This window comes from Erithacus rubecula (assembly GCF_903797595.1).
Source record: "Erithacus rubecula genome assembly, chromosome: Z".
In the NCBI taxonomy this organism is placed as follows: domain Eukaryota; kingdom Metazoa; phylum Chordata; class Aves; order Passeriformes; family Muscicapidae; genus Erithacus; species Erithacus rubecula.
In genome coordinates, this window is record NC_136661.1 from 22,553,195 (window position 1) to 22,570,808 (window position 17,614).

At 42.8% G+C, this 17,614-nt stretch overlaps 1 protein-coding gene across 1 annotated transcript in view; it reads left to right on the forward strand.

The window, feature by feature from the left end:
* The window catches only part of ADAMTS12 (ADAM metallopeptidase with thrombospondin type 1 motif 12), a 143,225-nt gene extending 134,095 nt beyond the window's left edge, over positions 1-9,130 (forward strand). The window contains exons 22-23 of the mRNA XM_079330281.1: positions 2,862-3,015; positions 5,410-9,130. Coding sequence (XP_079186407.1) covers positions 2,862-3,015; positions 5,410-5,645 — 390 coding nt within the window. The 3' untranslated portion in view covers positions 5,646-9,130. The remainder of the gene's footprint in view (positions 1-2,861; positions 3,016-5,409) is intronic.
* Positions 9,131-17,614: the final 8,484 nt, after the last annotated feature.

Genomic DNA, 17,614 nt, shown 5'->3' on the forward strand with positions numbered 1-17,614 from the left:
TTTCCTTTACACTTTTGGACTGAAATTTTATGGAGCAAAGGCTTAGACCAGACATAAGATAAATTTGACTTTTGGGTCCCTTTGTAATATAAATCTGTGCCAACAAACTCAGAGGCAGCCAAACACATATTTATGTCAGCTAAAGCATGTGGCCTGATGATATTTTAGAATTTAACCTCACTGAAAGCAGCTCTGGAGAATGTATCATGATGTTTGCAGCCCTTTGGACCTGATGCTTTGGGATTTTAAGGAGCTGATCACATTTTCTTTACAGGGCACTAACAAATCACACCTGGAGGAGACTTGGGTATGCCATCAGAGCAATCAGGAAGGGTTGAAAAAATAAAAATAGCCAAATTATTGCATTTATTTGTCAATTAAAATACTTCATAAAAGCACTAGTCCAACCCTGGCACTTGTCCTCATGCTAAGGACACTGGATAGAAATGGATTGAAAAGGTTCATTTAGCAGATGTCTTGTTCAGATATATTGTTCTGTCTATAGGGGTGCAATTCCTTGTAGGACAGTAACAATGCATTATTCGAAGTATATTTGATGCCTTATTTCATATCAGAGTATGAAATACTTTGTGAATTTCAGGCAGACTCTACTATAGACTTAGTGAAAAAAAATATTTAAAGTCAGTGGATAAGTAATTCTAGAATGGGGACAGAAGAATGTTTAAAAGATAACCTGAATCACTATTTTTGTATGACACTTTTACTGCCAAAGAGTTCAATTATTGTATGGATTGAATTTTAATGTCTCCAAACACCTCATAAAAATGAGATGCTGCATCTTACCTATGAAGTTGTTCTGTCTTCAGTTAATATTGCAGATCAGTCCTGCAGACATACGATTTATAATCTAATTCTTGTTAGAGATGCTACTGGTGTTGTTGATACAGTTGAGCAGATCTTTGCTGCCAACACTGTGCAGCCACTTCTACTCTGCCCTTTAGATGTTCCAGTATTATGTGCCAGGAGCAGCTTTTCCCTTGTAACAGCTTCTTCTCAGTCTCCTTCTAAGCACATGGAATGAGCATCTCAGTGCAGAGCTTTCCTTCATGTCTGGACTTCAGGACTTGATGTACAGACTGGTGTATCTATGTAAGCCCATGGGCCTGGGTTCTTGTCACCTGTGGCCCCACGTTTCTAAATGACCACGTCCATCCATCTGGTGGTCAGTTTGTGGTTCCCACCCACTGTGGCTGTGCCCCTCTTGCAGTGCTCGTGGAGGTGGCAGGTCCCCTGCCCACGGGAGGGGCTCTGCAGCTGGGCCACGAGCCCTGGGGCCAGTGTCCTGTGCAGCAGCCAGCCCTGCACACGGTGCATCCCCAGCCCTGGAGCCCGGCAGGGTTCAGTTCATTCCTGGTTTGTTTCTTGGCATGAGGTGGCTGTATTTGGTCGCATTGTCCACTTGTCTCTGAACCTCAGCACCTGTGGAAAGTGCAGTTTCTTATGCACAGCTGAAGCTGCAAGGGAAGAGATTCTGAAAATATTGCTGAATTTTTCAATCTGTTGCTTCAGGTGATAGATATTGTAGCTTTTACTTTTTGTGGCAATATTCAATGTCGTTCAAGTCTGGGGTTTTTTATCTTGTCTAAAAACAACAGAGTTTTACCATTAACATTTCTCCATTGCACATTTGAAATTTTCCACTGTTAGAGACTATTGGAGAGGATCGGGCTCTCCATACAGCTTTGGGAAGTACTGTACTTCCCAAAGAGAAATCCTGAATTTTGACCTATAACCTCTTACTTAGTACCTGGACATCTTTTTGACAAATACCGGGTTTATCCTTGGGGAACTTTCAGTATCTGCTAGACATATTTATCTATAAAGAAACTGGTGAATGTAATAAACTTTTCCCTCCAGTTTCCTTTATAAACATTGCATACGTTACAAGTACTCTTCAAAGCAGAATGAAATATGAAAAGAATGCTAAAAGCAGGAGCCACAAACCAGGAAATATTTCACATTTAACTCCTGATTCAGCAAATTATTAGTCTCATTTAACTAAGAAAATTCAATGAGTTGGTTTTTGACCTAAAGCCATTAGATTGGATGTGAGTATAATGTAATGTAGAGTTAGTGTAGCACTTAAATACGAAAGGGAAGTGTGTAAAATAAGTAATAGAATAGTACATGTTATAGCAACTATTTTACTTACTTATTAATCACATATTGATGTATTCATTAATACTTTCACTTTATAAAAGTGTTTTAAACATCAATACATAGTTGTTGCAGGAATTCCTAAGATCTTTCAATGTACCTCACACCAGTACTATTGTGCTTCCTGTACAGAGATACACATTAGACAGAGGATAATTTGCAGAAAAAGGCTGAAGTTCCACTCCTATCTTCATCTCTTGTGCTTTGTTAGCTGACATCCTCTATTTGCTGAATTCTTTTATTTTAAAAGTGTTTGGATTTTATGGCCTTCTGTGTGCAGCTATAAAAGCAGCTGGCAGTTCTTTTGTGGTCATAAGGAAAGGGTAAGCTCTGTTTAAAAGCCAGGGGGAAAAAAAAAAAAACCTTATTGGAATTTTTAAAAAATTTTGGCTTGGTGTTTTATAAGCCTAAATCATCCTTTTCCTCCTCTGTAGAAAACAATCCTCTCCCCCTATTTATACATTACAAGATGCTTTATTTATACTATTTACCCTCTACTGTATCCTGTCAAATTGCCACCATGTACATGTCTGGATGGAGCACAGAGTACACAGATCACTGTAATGCCATTGCTTCTGGATCACTTGGCAGTTTTAGCTTCCTGTCATGTCACAATCAAACCTTGCCATATTACAAAATTTCCATGTAAAAAAAAATAATGTGTGTTTAAATTGCTCTTTCAGTGTCCTGTTTCTTGTGGAGGGGGCATTCAACAAAGAACTGTGAAATGCATGAATACAGAAACTAATGAAACTGAAGATGACAGTATGTGCGTGGAAAAAGCCAAGCCCACAAAATATAAGAAATGCAATCTGCAAGAGTGCAGGAAAAATACAGGTAGAGTAATCACCTGCATGAAACAGTTTTCTCCCTTTGTGCTGAACTTCTGCAAAAACTGGGAGCTGGCTCAGTCCATCAATTTCTTTTGAGTAATGTGTGCTCAGTAATTACAGGTCACCTTGGCCTGCTACTGCTTAGTGCTCTGTTGGCAGAACCACACTGTTGTCTCTTGCAGCACTTCTGGCCTTGTGTTGCCATGATGGGGAGTGCAGTCTCTGGGCATGCATCCCTAATTTATGATGACACAACTAAATTAGTAGGTCTGCTTATATTGATTGGCCTGTTTTAGATAATTCAGGCTGCAGTGAGGACTGTGGAAGGACACACAGTGAGTCCAAACAGATGCCATTTCTTAAGATAGATCCTTCTGTGGAAGCTGTAAATTCTGGACTGGGAGTGCAAGCAAACAAATTCTTACAGACACTGTAAAAAAATCAGTGTCCCACAGGGTGAGGCTGTCCAAAATCAAGAGGTGGAGAGAAGTACTCTTGTGAGTCAGTGTCTTGAAGGCCTAGGAGCCCAGCTGTGTATATGATTAATAGCCAAAAAAAAAAAGAGGCATCAAAGGAAGGGGAAAGCTTATAGAAGGATATACATCTTTATGTGCAGTCTGTGCAGTACTGTAATCAGCAGATACCCTCAGATAAAGAACAGCAACAGCTCACAGCCCTTCTAGAAAAAATTTGAAAAGCCTGTTGGAAGATGATCTTCCCTATTAGTCAGTGCTCAGGGTCTAATCTGACAGTGAGACAATGGTTAGAATCCTGAGGGCAGTGCAGATCTGACATGCTCTTGAGAGTGATGCATCACTCCTGCTCCTGTCCAAAGAGTTTTAGCACACCTTTTGCCCAGGGCTGCATTGGTCTGCTTATTTCCTGTCTCTCATGTTCAGAAAACAGATTGAGATAAACACTGCCTACACATATTAGAAATAGTTATTTCTGTGAATAAAAGCTCAAGTGGCCCATAAAGCATAAGAAATGTCCTACTGGATAAGCACTGGTCCAAGCAGCCCACCCTTATGTCTCTAACAATGGCATTGGAAAACTCTACCTAGCAGGAGTGCAGGGGGTTGGTGCTTTCTTGAGATTAATTTCTGTGACAGTCCTCCAGCATTTCCAACTGACATATATTAGGACTATTAAAAGTTCTCCATGTAGTGCCTTTATGTTTAAACTTCCATTAATATGTTGCAACTCCTTTTGATGATATGATGATGTGAAAAAATGTCTAAAGCTAATCTGGACCTCCCCTGTCTCAGCTTCAGGCCATTTCTGCTTTTCCCCTCACTGTAGGTGTGGGTGACCCCCACCTCACTACAGCCTTCTTTCAGATAGCTGTACATTCCCTGATCATCCTTCTGACCCTCCTATAGGTGAGCATTACATTTGCTAATTTCCAGTCAGCTGGAAATTCTCCAGTTAACCAGAACTGCTGGTACATGATTGAGAGTGGTTTGGCAAATTCTCTCACCAGTTTTCTCATTGCTCTGGGGTGGGTCCCATCTGGCCCCAAGGACTTGTGAGTGTCTTAATGGGCAAAGCACATCCCTAACAATCTCCTCCTGGATTATGGAAGTTTTGTTCTGCTTCCTATCCCTAACTTCCAGCTCTGGGGGCTGGATATCCTGAGGACAGCCACACTAGAGATTACATCCCGGTGTGAAAAAAAACTGCTTAATCTGTTTTAAACTACCTTTATAAAAGTTTCCATTGAGTATTGCCAGTTGCAGTGTTGAGGGATTTGCTGGAGAGCAGCCTTGCTAATATACTATCTTCCTCCTTTTGCAGACCTTGTCTTCTCACAGCTGAGGACCTCCAGTTTCTAGTATCTGGCTAAATCTGGCCCATCTCAGTTCATTAGAGCTACCAGCATGGTAGTACAGACAGCAGCAGTCCCTGCCATGTTCTGATGTGCAGGAATTAAAGCATAGCCAAGCTGAACATGCAGTTAGTTGCATGTGCATTGTCTGCTCTCTCCTGCCTGCCCTGGCTGGCTGTGCAGCATCCTGCCAGCTCATGCTGTTTGTTGTAGGAGCAATTACAAGAATGCAAAAGTACCAAACTCAAATCGTTGTTGCCAGGCTTTCTCAGGCAGTTCTTATCAGCAGAAAAGTCAAAGTGGAAACATAGATCAGCTGTGTCTGCCACGAAAGTAAAGTCTCATTGAACAGTCATGAGTGCTGTGCTTTCCAAAGCAGAAGGTGTTCACCAAAAATCCTGGAATTCCAGAGGGAGGTCAAGCTGACCCATAGTACAAGGGAAGAGAAAGCCACCATAAATAAGACTCTTAACAGACACGACAGTCTGGCACAAAGCTGTTCAAAACTCTAGAAATACTGGGAGTGTGACAGCAAAATACAGCTAATTCTTGTCATCTTCTTCAACACAGGGCTGCCCTGCAGCAAAGACCAGCTGTCAGTTCACTTCTGCCAGAGGCTCAAAGTCATTGGCAAGTGCTTGCTGCCATCCATACAGACTCAGTGCTGCTTCACGTGTAGCCAGCCCCGGATTCGGAGCAAAGCGAGACATGGGGATCAGCGAGGCTTCAAACAACAAAATTACACTAAATCCAGAAGAAAACCGCCTCAAAACCAAGAAAACAACAACCAAGCAGCTTGGCACTAGCTGTTTTTTTCTTGTTTCCTTGAATAGAGCTTCTGTTTACAGCTTTTGCATTCCTTATTTTTTTCTGAACCATCCAGCATAAATGGAAATCTGAGATCAAAACTGGGAAAATGCATCACCTAGGGTTATAAGTCATAATTTACTGCTTTGGTTTTTTATCTGTAATAGTCAAAAATGTGTAACTTAATTTTCAATGTACCAACAGCTAGTACTTCTTAGGCTTGTGTAGACACTAGAAACAGGCTTGCAAGAATTTTCTGATTTTTTTGTAATGAATGTTTAACTTGTTCTTCCATCTCTTTTCCAAAATCCACTTGAAACACCAGCACTGCTTACTGAAGAGTGTTTATTGAAAGTGGTCCTTGAGGCAATAGACACATGCCTGTGCCATGGGCCAGTTCTCTTTATGCTCACTTGCCTTTATCTTTTAGGAATCAAGGTGAAGTGCTAGCGTTTATCTTAATTCATTGCTCACTTCATAAATTTAAAACCAGAGTTTTTTAATATCAGTTTATGATAGGCAGGATGAATAGAAACATCATATTTTTCAGGTCAAAAAAATCTTCGCTTAGTACTTGACTGAACCTCTGAAGGATATCTCAGCCATAACCTGCTCTTGACAGTTTTGTTCTGCTACAAATGTCTTGCTGTAACCTGGAAACCCATAACATATGGGCTGTTAAATTCCCAAATGTGTTTTAAGCAGCATTTCTTGGTACCACAAAATCCAAGCTGTTTGCATCTATCACCTTAATAGTCATAGAATCATTTAGGTTGAAAAAGACCTTTAAGATCAAGAAGTCCAACCTCTAAACCATATCCCTAAGTGCCATATGTATGTGTCTTTTTTACACATTTAGGGGAGAAACTAGCAGTCTCTTTTAGACAGTTTTATACTTTCCATCTGATAGAATGATTTCACCATAAAGAAAAATCTGGTTTTGCAGATCTTTTGCTAGACAAGCAATAACATTCTTAAGTATCATCTGTAGTTCCTCATAACTTAAAATTAATTATCCAAGGCCATTTGAAATTAGAAAAGGTAATCAAATCAAAACTATGGCCAGTCTCTATAGCTGCAGGTATTCAGACAGAAATCATACATGTCAGCAGGACATAGAAAGCTGTCAGGAAGCTGATGGAGCATAGAGGTTTTACCAGCTGGTTCTGCAACAAATTTAACCTCAACACTTACCCTTTGGGAAGAATGGTGTTCTCTCTCTCTTGACTTCTCACTTCCACCAGTTTTATGTTAGTGGTCAGCTCCATTTAATTTAAGAACATTACTGCTCTGAACAGAGGAACCAGGAACCTTCAGTGTAATGCTTTCCACTCTTTGCAGCACAAGAAGTAAAGGAGTCACATAGTGAGAAAGCAAAAGACTTCTAAGCTGATGTAGGCAAGGACAATTGGAAGTTGAGTCTTTTGCATTTAAAAACTGAAATCTTTCTGTTCTTTGACAAATAAAAAAGGAAGGAAGGAGCAATGACCTGGCCTAGCTAAACAATTTTGCTAATTTCATGTAACTTATATGATAGAATTCAACTTTACAGACTTAAACCTTTCCTGCAGCTTCAAATGTGGCATGCAGGCATTTCTGCTGGAAATTTCCCATATACGTTTTGAAATCAATTTTACACCATCAGCATAAAGGCCAACTAGCAGCCGGAAATTCTGTAATTCACACAGATATTGAATGATAGAGCTCTCCTTCCATCCAGTATCTCCCAGTAGTGCATAAACCCACATTCACAAGAGCACTCTACCACCTCACTCAGAGCAGACTTCTACCCCAGTGCAAATCCATAATCACAGTGGAACTGAGGGCTCCTGGGGCAGGAGTCTGAGGCCCAGAGTAGTGTCTGCATAGCTCAAGCCTCAGGCATGAGGGCACCACTAGCCCAATAGCATGTCTGTTTTTAGCTATGCTTCACATAGATATTGAAAAAAACTGCCAGAACAAACTTCAGGGACACGAGACTGGACCCTTTGAACAAAACTGGGCATTTTGAAAAGAGCTGGACAAGAGCAGACATTTAGATTCCTTTGGAATTAGGTAGGATTTGGACATCTTGGTTCTTCTAGCTTTTTGAAAATCTCACATTTGCATCTACTTACCTTACAATTTCAGATTGCAGGGAAATGCACATTTTATGCAGTATATGGTGAGACACATGGTCATGAATCCAAGTGTCACTGTGGTTACAGAACTATGACTAGCAGTAGCTCTTTTTCTAGACAGACCATTATTAAAGTTAGGTATTTCAGCCTGGGTATAATGTGTTAACCTAATGATGGCCACGAGTCTGACTGTCATTTTTCAATGTCAAAGGTTTGTGTCCTTTGGCTAAGGACTTGCTTCTTCACTTGAAGTCTCTGGGAGTTCAAAATATGCAGCATGGCAAGGTTAGATTTATTAACCTCTGTGATGCCAATATAACCCCAGTTTTAGGTGCTGATAAAACAAAATCCACTGTTAAAAATGTGGTGCTAGGTTAACAGACATGGGGATGACTTGCAGTGGTGCATGTGGTGCATGCACACACTTTTACAATATGTCTGTGGTGTTGCTGGCCAATGCCAGACATGATGCTTTTTAAGTTTCACAGTTTGCTTCTCTCCTTCTGAGGGCCCTTGAGCAATAGAAATCTGGGCAGTTCTTACTCCTCTGGACACTGAAGTATGGAATCCTGTGCAGGAGCAGAGCTGTCCTGCCTGATTTTGGAAGGATTTGGGCAGGGCTTGGGCTTGGGCTGCATGGTGTAGAGCACAAAACAGCCAAGCAACCTGGGCTGGTGGTGCTCCTCACATTCCCAGAAGCATTCTGTAGGATTTGGGCAGGACAAAGTTCAGTGCATAGGGGTACCTGCATAACAGTCTATCCACAGAGGCCAGCAGAAGGAGGCCACAGGTATGTGGGCTAATGAGAAAGGAGCTGACTGAGTGGATATGGTGCAGGTTGGAGGAACATGCCTGCAGGAGTTGTCCTTTCCAGTGCTCCTTAGGGCTAGTATGGAGTTAAACCATTTCTGCCTTTGTTGTTTTCTTCAGGGAGCTGTTATTTCATTAGAAATTAATAAAAAGTGAATAAATTATATTAAGGACATTAGTCAGATAATCTTTCTGCCCAGGGAAACACAGTCGTTGCTGTTTCTCAGCTTAAAACTTTAGGGAAAATACTGTGATAGCATGAACCATTTTAACAGAGCAGTGCCACTGCTATTATGACACAACTGTTCTTAAGTAAAGGTGGATTTAGGATGTGAACCAGATGGTCATTAGTCTCAAAACTGAATTGAATACTAAGTGCAGAGGTGTGTTATCAGTATATTATCATATTAGCCCAAGACACATCAGCTTCAACAGATTGCTCAGGAAAAAATGTGTATTTGCCACATTCACAGCTTGTTCTAACATTTCAAGATTTAAAAAGCAAACTATGATGACATATTTGTTTCAAGCTTCAATAAATGGCATTGCATATGTTTGATGTCTCTGGTATTTTCTATTTCCAGTGCAAGAAGATTTGTACAATGGAACTGCCAGGAAAAAACAAAAGCTATAAAAATATATGTTACATTCGAGGGATCCCCATCACTGAGTTTTTTCAGTGCTTGATACTCTAGCATAAAGGAGATCATTAAAATGGGTGAGGGGGAAAAGCAGAAGGATAGGGCATGGTGGTAAGAAAAATATACACTAAAAGGCTTCATTACCTGCTATGAAATAGAGGAAATCTTAACACTGTTAGTGTAAGGAGATACTCTTGGTAGCAAGTGAGATATCTTGGTAGCAAGAGTGTCTGTTGTGTCTATTGAAGAGTTGTATATAATATTACCATGCCCCTTGGCCCCACCCTGAATCTTCTAAACACTCAAAATTTGCCACTTCTGCTGGTGCTTATGCCTAAAAACTTGATCAGACCAGCCCTGATCCCTGATCCCTGATCCCTGATCCCTGACATCCCAGAGCACAGCCAGCCCTGGGCAGGGAGCACCATCAGCCCTGACTGTGTCACCAAACCACCCCAGGCAGCCAGCCTGGCTCAGCCCCACAACACCCCAGGGAAGTCAGGCTTTAGAAAGCCCAGCCCACAGGAGCAGAACCCTGCACAGGTGCTCTGGGAGAGGATTGAACTGGTGGGAGAAGTGACTGGAAGCTCTCTCTACTTTTCCAAATGCCATTAGGCATTCCTGGATTCCCACTGCTCAGCACAGCCTGGCCAGCAGATCCTGTGGGTGCTGCACATTGTGGCACAGCCTGCAGCCCCCCTGGCTCAGCCAAGCATGCACAAATGGATGTTACAAATGGATGTGGGGGTTTAGAGAAGCCCTTGCCCAGGCCTCTGGCAGCAGGCAATAACTTTACTGAGGTGACAGCACCCCAAAACCCACTCTTGTTTGCAGGTACTTTAATAATGGCTGATTTGGTCCATTACAGAATGAATTATTTATTTAATAGACAGAAAACTAACAGACATAAGACTGAAACTAATACTACACAGGAATAAGGACAAAAGGAGACTGCTTGTGGGTAAATGTAGCACGAGGTTAAGGTACCTCTTAATGTTACAGGTAGAGAAGAAATAATATAAATTTGGATTCAATGTATCTCCATACATTGAGATCCTTTCCCTCAATCTGCAGGGAAGTAACCATGGAATTTGTGTCCAAACTCTGGGGAGAAATTTCTCACACTTTCAGGGTGTGCGTGTAGAAGGTTTCTGCCTCTGTGATAACTCATATCTCATTTACAGTTTGTAAAACAGGGTCTCTCAGTCAAGAATATTTCTTTTATCCTCTTCCCACATCATTTCTCCAGACTAAGATGTTGGTTGTTAGCTGAGGCCTGAGCCCTTTTGGCACCAGAGATGCCCCTTGCTGAGCCATTTAGCCTGGTTTATATCTGTGCACCAGCTCTCTGTAGTGGAGAGAAGAGGGGAGGATGTCCTGCCACAAGCACCCACCAAAGGAGCTTCTGTTGGCTGCCAACATCAGCTCAAAATTAAACCAGCATGCTGACAGGGTGAGGGAAGAGAGAGGGATTGCAGGTGGGGTTTTCCAGAGTTAGTTGATGCAGCAAAACTGATAGTTAAATTTTGTGGACACGAAACCATAATATGTTGCAGACTTAAGAGGGAGATATTTCAGCCCTGCTGAATGTCCTTTGTTTTCATAGGGTTCTTGTGTTCCCTGGAGAGCAGGAGTTGGTGCCAGACACCTCTCTCTTCCTTGGATTGGCTGATCTGACTGTTTCAGAATGGTGATTAAAAAGAAACATAGTTTATTGCTGCTGCCCAGCACTGCAGCCTCCCTAGCCCTTACTCTGTCACTAGCATATGGGGAGCTCACATACAGATGCTGCTTATTTCTGTCACTGGTTGATCCCAACCTCCTCTTTTCTGTTAGTGAACAAATACAGATACCTCCAGCACACTCACAGGAACAAAACCTGGGATGTGTCAACCCAGGAGTACAATTTTCTCCTACAGATGCAATGGTTACAGCAGTAAGACCCAGGGAATGAGAAATAACCACAGGACCCTCAGAGTGGCCAACCACAGTCTGTAAGTTGTGGTGTCATGGTTTTTAAGGGAATCTCTGGAAACCAAGATGCTGCTAAATAACCTGGGCGTCACTCAATGCCAACCTGGTATCACAAACTAATAAAAAAGAAAATATCAAGATTCTTAAAGGCTTTTTCTAATTCACTGTTACCATTATGGGTCATCAAGTTGTCATTTGCTAGATCAAAGTTAAAGATTTGGGGCAGAGGAAAACGGTTTCCTGAAGGGAGTGGATGTTTTGGAAGGCAGTCATTTGCTAGATCTCTGGAGTTACCTCTTTCTCTGTGCTGTTGCAAGCAGGTGAGGTGGTCTGGATTCAGTGAGTTAGTGGCTTCGACTGGGGCCTGAGACACCAGAAAAAGAAACAGGATTGTTTGTGGGAAGAAACCTTAGAGATTATCTAGGCTCAACACCCTGCTATGGCCAGGGATTCTTTCCACTAGAGCAGGTTGCCCAAAGCCCCATGCAGCCTAGCCTTGAACATTTTCAGGGATGGGACATCCACAACTTCTCTGGGCAACATGTGCCAGTGCTTTACCACCCTCACAGGGAAGAATTTCTTCCTAATATCTAATCTAACCCTATCCTTTATCAGTTTGAAGCCATTCTCCCTTGTCCTGTCACTAGAGGCTTTTACAAATAATCTTTCTCCATTATTCTTGTCAACTCCCTTCAGGTACTGGAAGGCCACAATTAGGTCACCCCAAATCCTTTTCTTTTTCAGCCTGAACAATCTCAGCTCTCCCAGCCTTTCCCCACAGCCAAGGTGCTCCAGCCCCTAAACAACTTGGTGTTTCTCCTCTGTGCTCTCTCCAGCAGGTCCCTGTCCCTCCTGTGCAGGGACCCCAGCTCTGGTGCAGTGCTCCAGGGGGTCTCAGCAGAGCAGAGCAGAGGGGCAGAATCCCCTCCCTGCCCTGCTGCCCACGGGGCTCTGGATGCAGCCCAGGACACGTTTGGCTCTCTGGGCTGTCAGTGCCATGGCTGGGGCATGTCCAGCCTCTCACCCAGCAGTCTGAGCAAAGGGCTCTGCAGTTTACTGTGGTGTTGGTGTTAAGGAAAGCTCCCACTTGCAACACTGGTGTACTTGAGTGATGGCAAATGTGGCATTAATGGGAAACTGCCTTAAGGAAAACTCCAGGGTGAGGGGAGCTGATCAATGAACTATCAGGGAGGAAATGTTTTATTGAAAGCCCATCAGGACTCACTGTGGACAAAAGTGCAGTGAACTTTCAAGCTCCCCACGTGTGCTTATTTATACAAATGGCAGTCATGGAGGCTTGACATTTAATTATGACTGTGTTCACTTGGAAGTATGTTTCCTTGCTGTTTGGCTCTGGAAGTAAAAATATTGTTGGGTTATAACATATGGGAGCATGAATCAGACTCATTACAAACAGTGCCAGCTGATGAAATTACTGTCCTGTGCTGCAATGCCTACCTGAAAGCTAATGAAGTGTGGTCTTTTGCAAATTTTTTCCTGTGTGAGTCTCTTGCTAGTCCCAGCCTTCATGGCCTTGGTTGTCATTGCAAATTGCTGGACTACCACACCCACTGGAAGATAAGTGAGATTTTTTTTTACCCCTAGCAGCTGTGAACACAAAAGTGACTGCTTTCACCCTCCTGCCCATCTGGTGAGATCCTGAGCCCAGCTTGTCTCAGTTTCACAGCCCTGCAAAGTGGAAATTTTGCTTTACATCTGAACTGAGAGAAGGCCACGAGCACCCACAGGCTCAGCACGAGGCAGGAGTTTGCTTTCAGCAGATGTCCCTCTTGTCAGCAAGTGCTCCCTGCATGTCACCTGGAAGCTGACAGTTCCCTGTTCCTCCTGATCATTTCATTTCTGTTCATGGCTCTCTTCCAAGTTTGTGTTTAAGCAAGAAGGCAGAGGGGATGTTTTAGCTGCCAGATCCTGCTGTAGTTAATGGGAGCAAGAACATGTCTTGGTAATTATTGTTACTACTTGGTCAGCAAACTTCAGATTTTGGCTGAAGCTTCCTGCTGGCACCCTGTGCTGTCCCACAAGGGTGGTCTGATTGAGCAGGGTACCCCTGTTTACGTGGGGACCCTGCTGGGAGCAGGCAGTGGTGGGTGTGAGGGTGCTGGGCTTTGGATCTGCTGCTCCTTTGCCTTTCCAACACCCACTAGGACTCAGCATCCTTCTACCTGACCTGCAATCACCCTCCAAATGGGAAAAGTGTTCTTCATGCCCTGTTGGACTCATGGTATCCTGAAGAGTAGTGAGGTGGGGAACACAAAAACATTCTCTGCCAAGCTCAACAAATCATTTGAGCAACTCGTGTCTCAGGGTTCACTGGCTGCTGTTGTAACAGGATTGTGAGGAGGTAAAAAGCGCCACTAATACATTGGAAACTTTGTTCAGGAGCTTTTGTTCTGATGCTGTGGGTGACATGGCCATGACCTTCCATGAACTGCAGAAAAGTAACCAAAACTGGAGTTGACATTTTCCATCCAATAAAGACAATCCCCCTTATTCTTGGTGAAGAATGTGTTTGTCTGTGTAAATGGGAAGCAGCAGTGGGAAAAAAACTATGCTAGAAATTCAGTTTCTGAAAAGCAGAGTATTGGAGCATTTCAAACCTTTTTTGCGTTAATTCAGGTTTCGTGAGTAATCATGAATAGTGTCAAAAGTGATAGTTCTAATATTTCTGACAGGAAATGTTCATTTTGAGGGGTGTTGGTCAGTTCTCTTTACAGTACAGAAACTGTTGGGTAGTTTTTCTACCAGCTTCCACTTCCTTGCAGTTCACATTTGGATGAATGAACTGCTCTCATTGCAGTTTTATGCAATATGTTGGAGGAAACCCTTTCCTATCTTTCCTCTTGACAGAGTTTTCCAGCATATAGTGACAATTATGACAGCACAAACAGCATGATGTCTTGACCATAGATGATCTGTTTGGGATTTTTGTTGAAATATATAATCAATTCACTGAGGAAGAAAGAGTTATCCAGAAAAGCTATTTATTTTCTTGTGGCCAGATAATTGTGCTGGTTTCATACAGGAAATCTGCTGAGCTCAGAACTGAAAGCTGTTGGTTTCCCTGGTTATATTTTACTGACCAACAGCTGTGAGAAGCTGGTGCTGAACTGGCTTTGCAGTTACTAAGAGTCCCCAAGCAGATTTAAAGGGTGTGTCTGTCTGACTCACACTGTTTATACACACATACCTGGGGCTCTTAGGTGCTTGAGCCTGGAAACCTTTCATAGCAAAAGCAGTAAAATAAATCTCTGAAGGAAGAACACTGTGTGTCCTCTGTAACAGCCCATGGCACCTGCTCCTCTCAAATGAGAGCTGCTTGCTGAGATGAAGATATGCAGTACATGGAGTGCCAAACCCACTGTAAATTAGAGCTACAACAGGTTGTCTTTCTTCCCTTTCATTATCTTTATTTATTCAGAGAATGACTGTAAATATTTAGTCCTAGATTATTGAATTAAGATTGCTGGTAAAAGGACTGTTGCTTCCTTAACAATACTCCTTCTGATCAAGCAAAAACCATGTTCTTAGTTTGAGCTATGTGGAGGTTGTGTCCTGGTGAAAGCAGCACATTTTGTGTGCTCATGAGCTGCTCAGATGACATGTTTCCTTTAGAGAGAGATGGATTTGATGAGTGACCTGTTAGATGGATGTGAAAGTGGTTGGATAGTAAGATCCAGAGAGTGGAGGTAATGCCTTTGAGCCCTAAAGGGCATCAGAGACAAATGGGACACCAAGGGGTCCTTACTGGGACCAGTGTTATACCTTCATTAATGGCACAGAAAAGGGATCAAGTGCACCCTCAGCAAGTTTGCAGATGACACCAAGCTGAGGTGTGAGGACACACCTGAAGGACAGGATGCCATCCAGAGGGACCTGGAAAAGCTGGAGAAGCAGCCAGGGAATCTCATGAGATTTAACATCACCAAGGGCTGATGCTGCAGCTGGGTCAGATCAACCCCAGTATCAGCACAGGCTGGGCATGAACAGATGGAGCAGCCCTGCCCAGAAGGGCTTGTGGGTGCTGTGGGTGAGAGGCTGGACATGCCCCAGCCATGGCACTGACAGCCCAGAGAGCCAAACGTGTCCTGGGCTGCATCCAGAGCCCCGTGGGCAGCAGGGCAGGGAGGGGATTCTGCCCCTCTGCTCTGCTCTGCTGAGACCACCTGGAGCACTGCACCAGAGCTGGGGTCCCTGCACAGGAGGGACAGGGACCTGCTGGAGAGAGCACAGAGGAGGCACCAAAATTATTTAGGGGCTGGAGCACCTGTCACAGCCAGATTGGGTGGGACTCTAAGTAACCTGGTGGAGTGGAAGGTGTCCCTGCCCATGGCAGGGAGTTGAAACAAGATGATGAATTTTCTTCCAACCCAAACCATTTTGTGACTGACTCTGTCCATTCTATGACAGATTTTTCAAACTTTCTGCTTTTTGTTAGCTGCCAGTTTTTTACCTTCTTTTTCCAAACTCTGGACTGTGTTCTTTCTTTCCAGGCCAGGAATAGATGCAGCTTCCATTAGAAATTTGTTTCACAGAGCAGTGCTTGTAAACTTTGGTAAGTGGCTCCTTTCCCTTAAATGAGATAAATACACTGAGCTTCTTCAGGCTTATTCCAGACTTTAATCTTTTCTGCTCTGGTTAAATGCTTAAAAAAGTTATTTTGAAATGCAGATGCACAAACTCGTAATTTGTCACTGCATACAACATTGTTATTCTATTGCTTTTTCAGCCTCAAATTTTAGTTATTTCACCTTTTCCATTACATTATAAACACAAAGTCGGATGGTAGTTTGCAATTACTGTGATGCTATTTCCCAGGGTCATGAACTTCAGCATACCCCTCTCATATATGACCTCTCATCTTTCCTTTTCCTTTCTTTATGAAAGTAGATTTTAAAATTCCACCAACTTCAGCAAGTGACACAGCTCACCCTATCTAGCCAATCTTCCTCATTTACTGTCTTGCCAATTTTTGTCTCATCTCAAAATATTCCCTGCACTGATTTTCCATTTTCTTCCAGCTCACCAATAAAGGTATTTAATGGCAGGAATATCTTTCTAGAGGAGTAAAAGTCTTTGGTGGACATTTCCCTTTTATTTTTATGATGAATTCTGTTTGTATTTGACATGGTTTATGCAATCAAAATATTGCAAGGGGAAAATCAAAATTTTTTGCAGATGTCTTTTGCCTTATCTAACCCAGCTTGGCTGCTGGTGGAAGCTGTATGAGAACTGTGGTTATTCTAGGCTGCAGAATCAAGCTAGCACAAGCCCCAGCCCTAACCTTTGTCTTGCAGAAATTTCAACCTCAAGGCACATTCAGAACAAGCTCAGCAACAGCTCAGAAACATCTTTGATGTCAGATTTCTGTTACCATAACCACTGAGACATCAGTGGGTCAGATGGATGGTTGCCATCTTAAATATCCAAACAGGAATGAAATAAAGTAAATTATTCATAAAGAGATGTTGCAAGACATGCTTCTGTGTTGCCTTTTGACACCTCTAACTATGCATTTGAAATCACAGGAATTTTGAAATCTTAAGCAGCTGCTGTTCCATCCAGCTACAGAGTGGATCAGAACAGCAAGACTCCTGGAATTTGCTACAGCACAAATATCTGGCATCTCATCACAGTATTGGGTGATATGCTGACTGTAAAGCTTTAGGCTACAAATATTCTCAGGACATCCCTTGAGCTGTCTGCCAGGAATTTGCAGGTCCAGTGTTTACAGCTGGATGAGGCCTGGCTGTGAAGAAAGGGGCTAATGATGTGGTGCTGGGTTTAAAGGTCTTCCTGAGTTCCTGTGTGCCTGAAGATTTGATCAGCAGAGAAAATTGCAATAGGAGATGGGGTGCTCCAGTCATGTTGGAAAAGGTGCATCCCCACCTGCTACCTTGGTGCACACAAGTGTTGATCCAGAGCCTTCCTGCTCTTCCCCAGGGACTATTAGTTGGCCATGGCTCCTAGAAAGGAAAACCAAATTGAGGAGGGAAGGAAAACCAGCAAGGGAGCTGGCTGTCTTTATCACTGCAGTAATTGAGCAAATAATCCCAAATACCTGCATAGCTGAATCCAGGAACTGAGCTGCACTTGATCTAGGGAGGCTATTCTAGCTCAGAAACAGCTGAGAAGGGGAAATATTTTGTTTTATTTGCAGCTAGTTTGGTGCAGAAAGAAAGCAAAGTGCAGTACTAGAAAACAATGAGAGGTTCCAGGTGACAGATCTTGTTGCAGATCCAGGTGCTCTTTGGATCTGCTTGCCTGTAGTGCTAAGCTGTGATCCCAGGTGCATCCCAAAAGCACAGCCATAGGCTTTTGGTCAGGAAAAATGTCCATGGTGAGCTCCCAAGCAGTGGTGACTGAAAAAATGAAATAAAAATGTGTGCAGTGTTCATGAGAAAA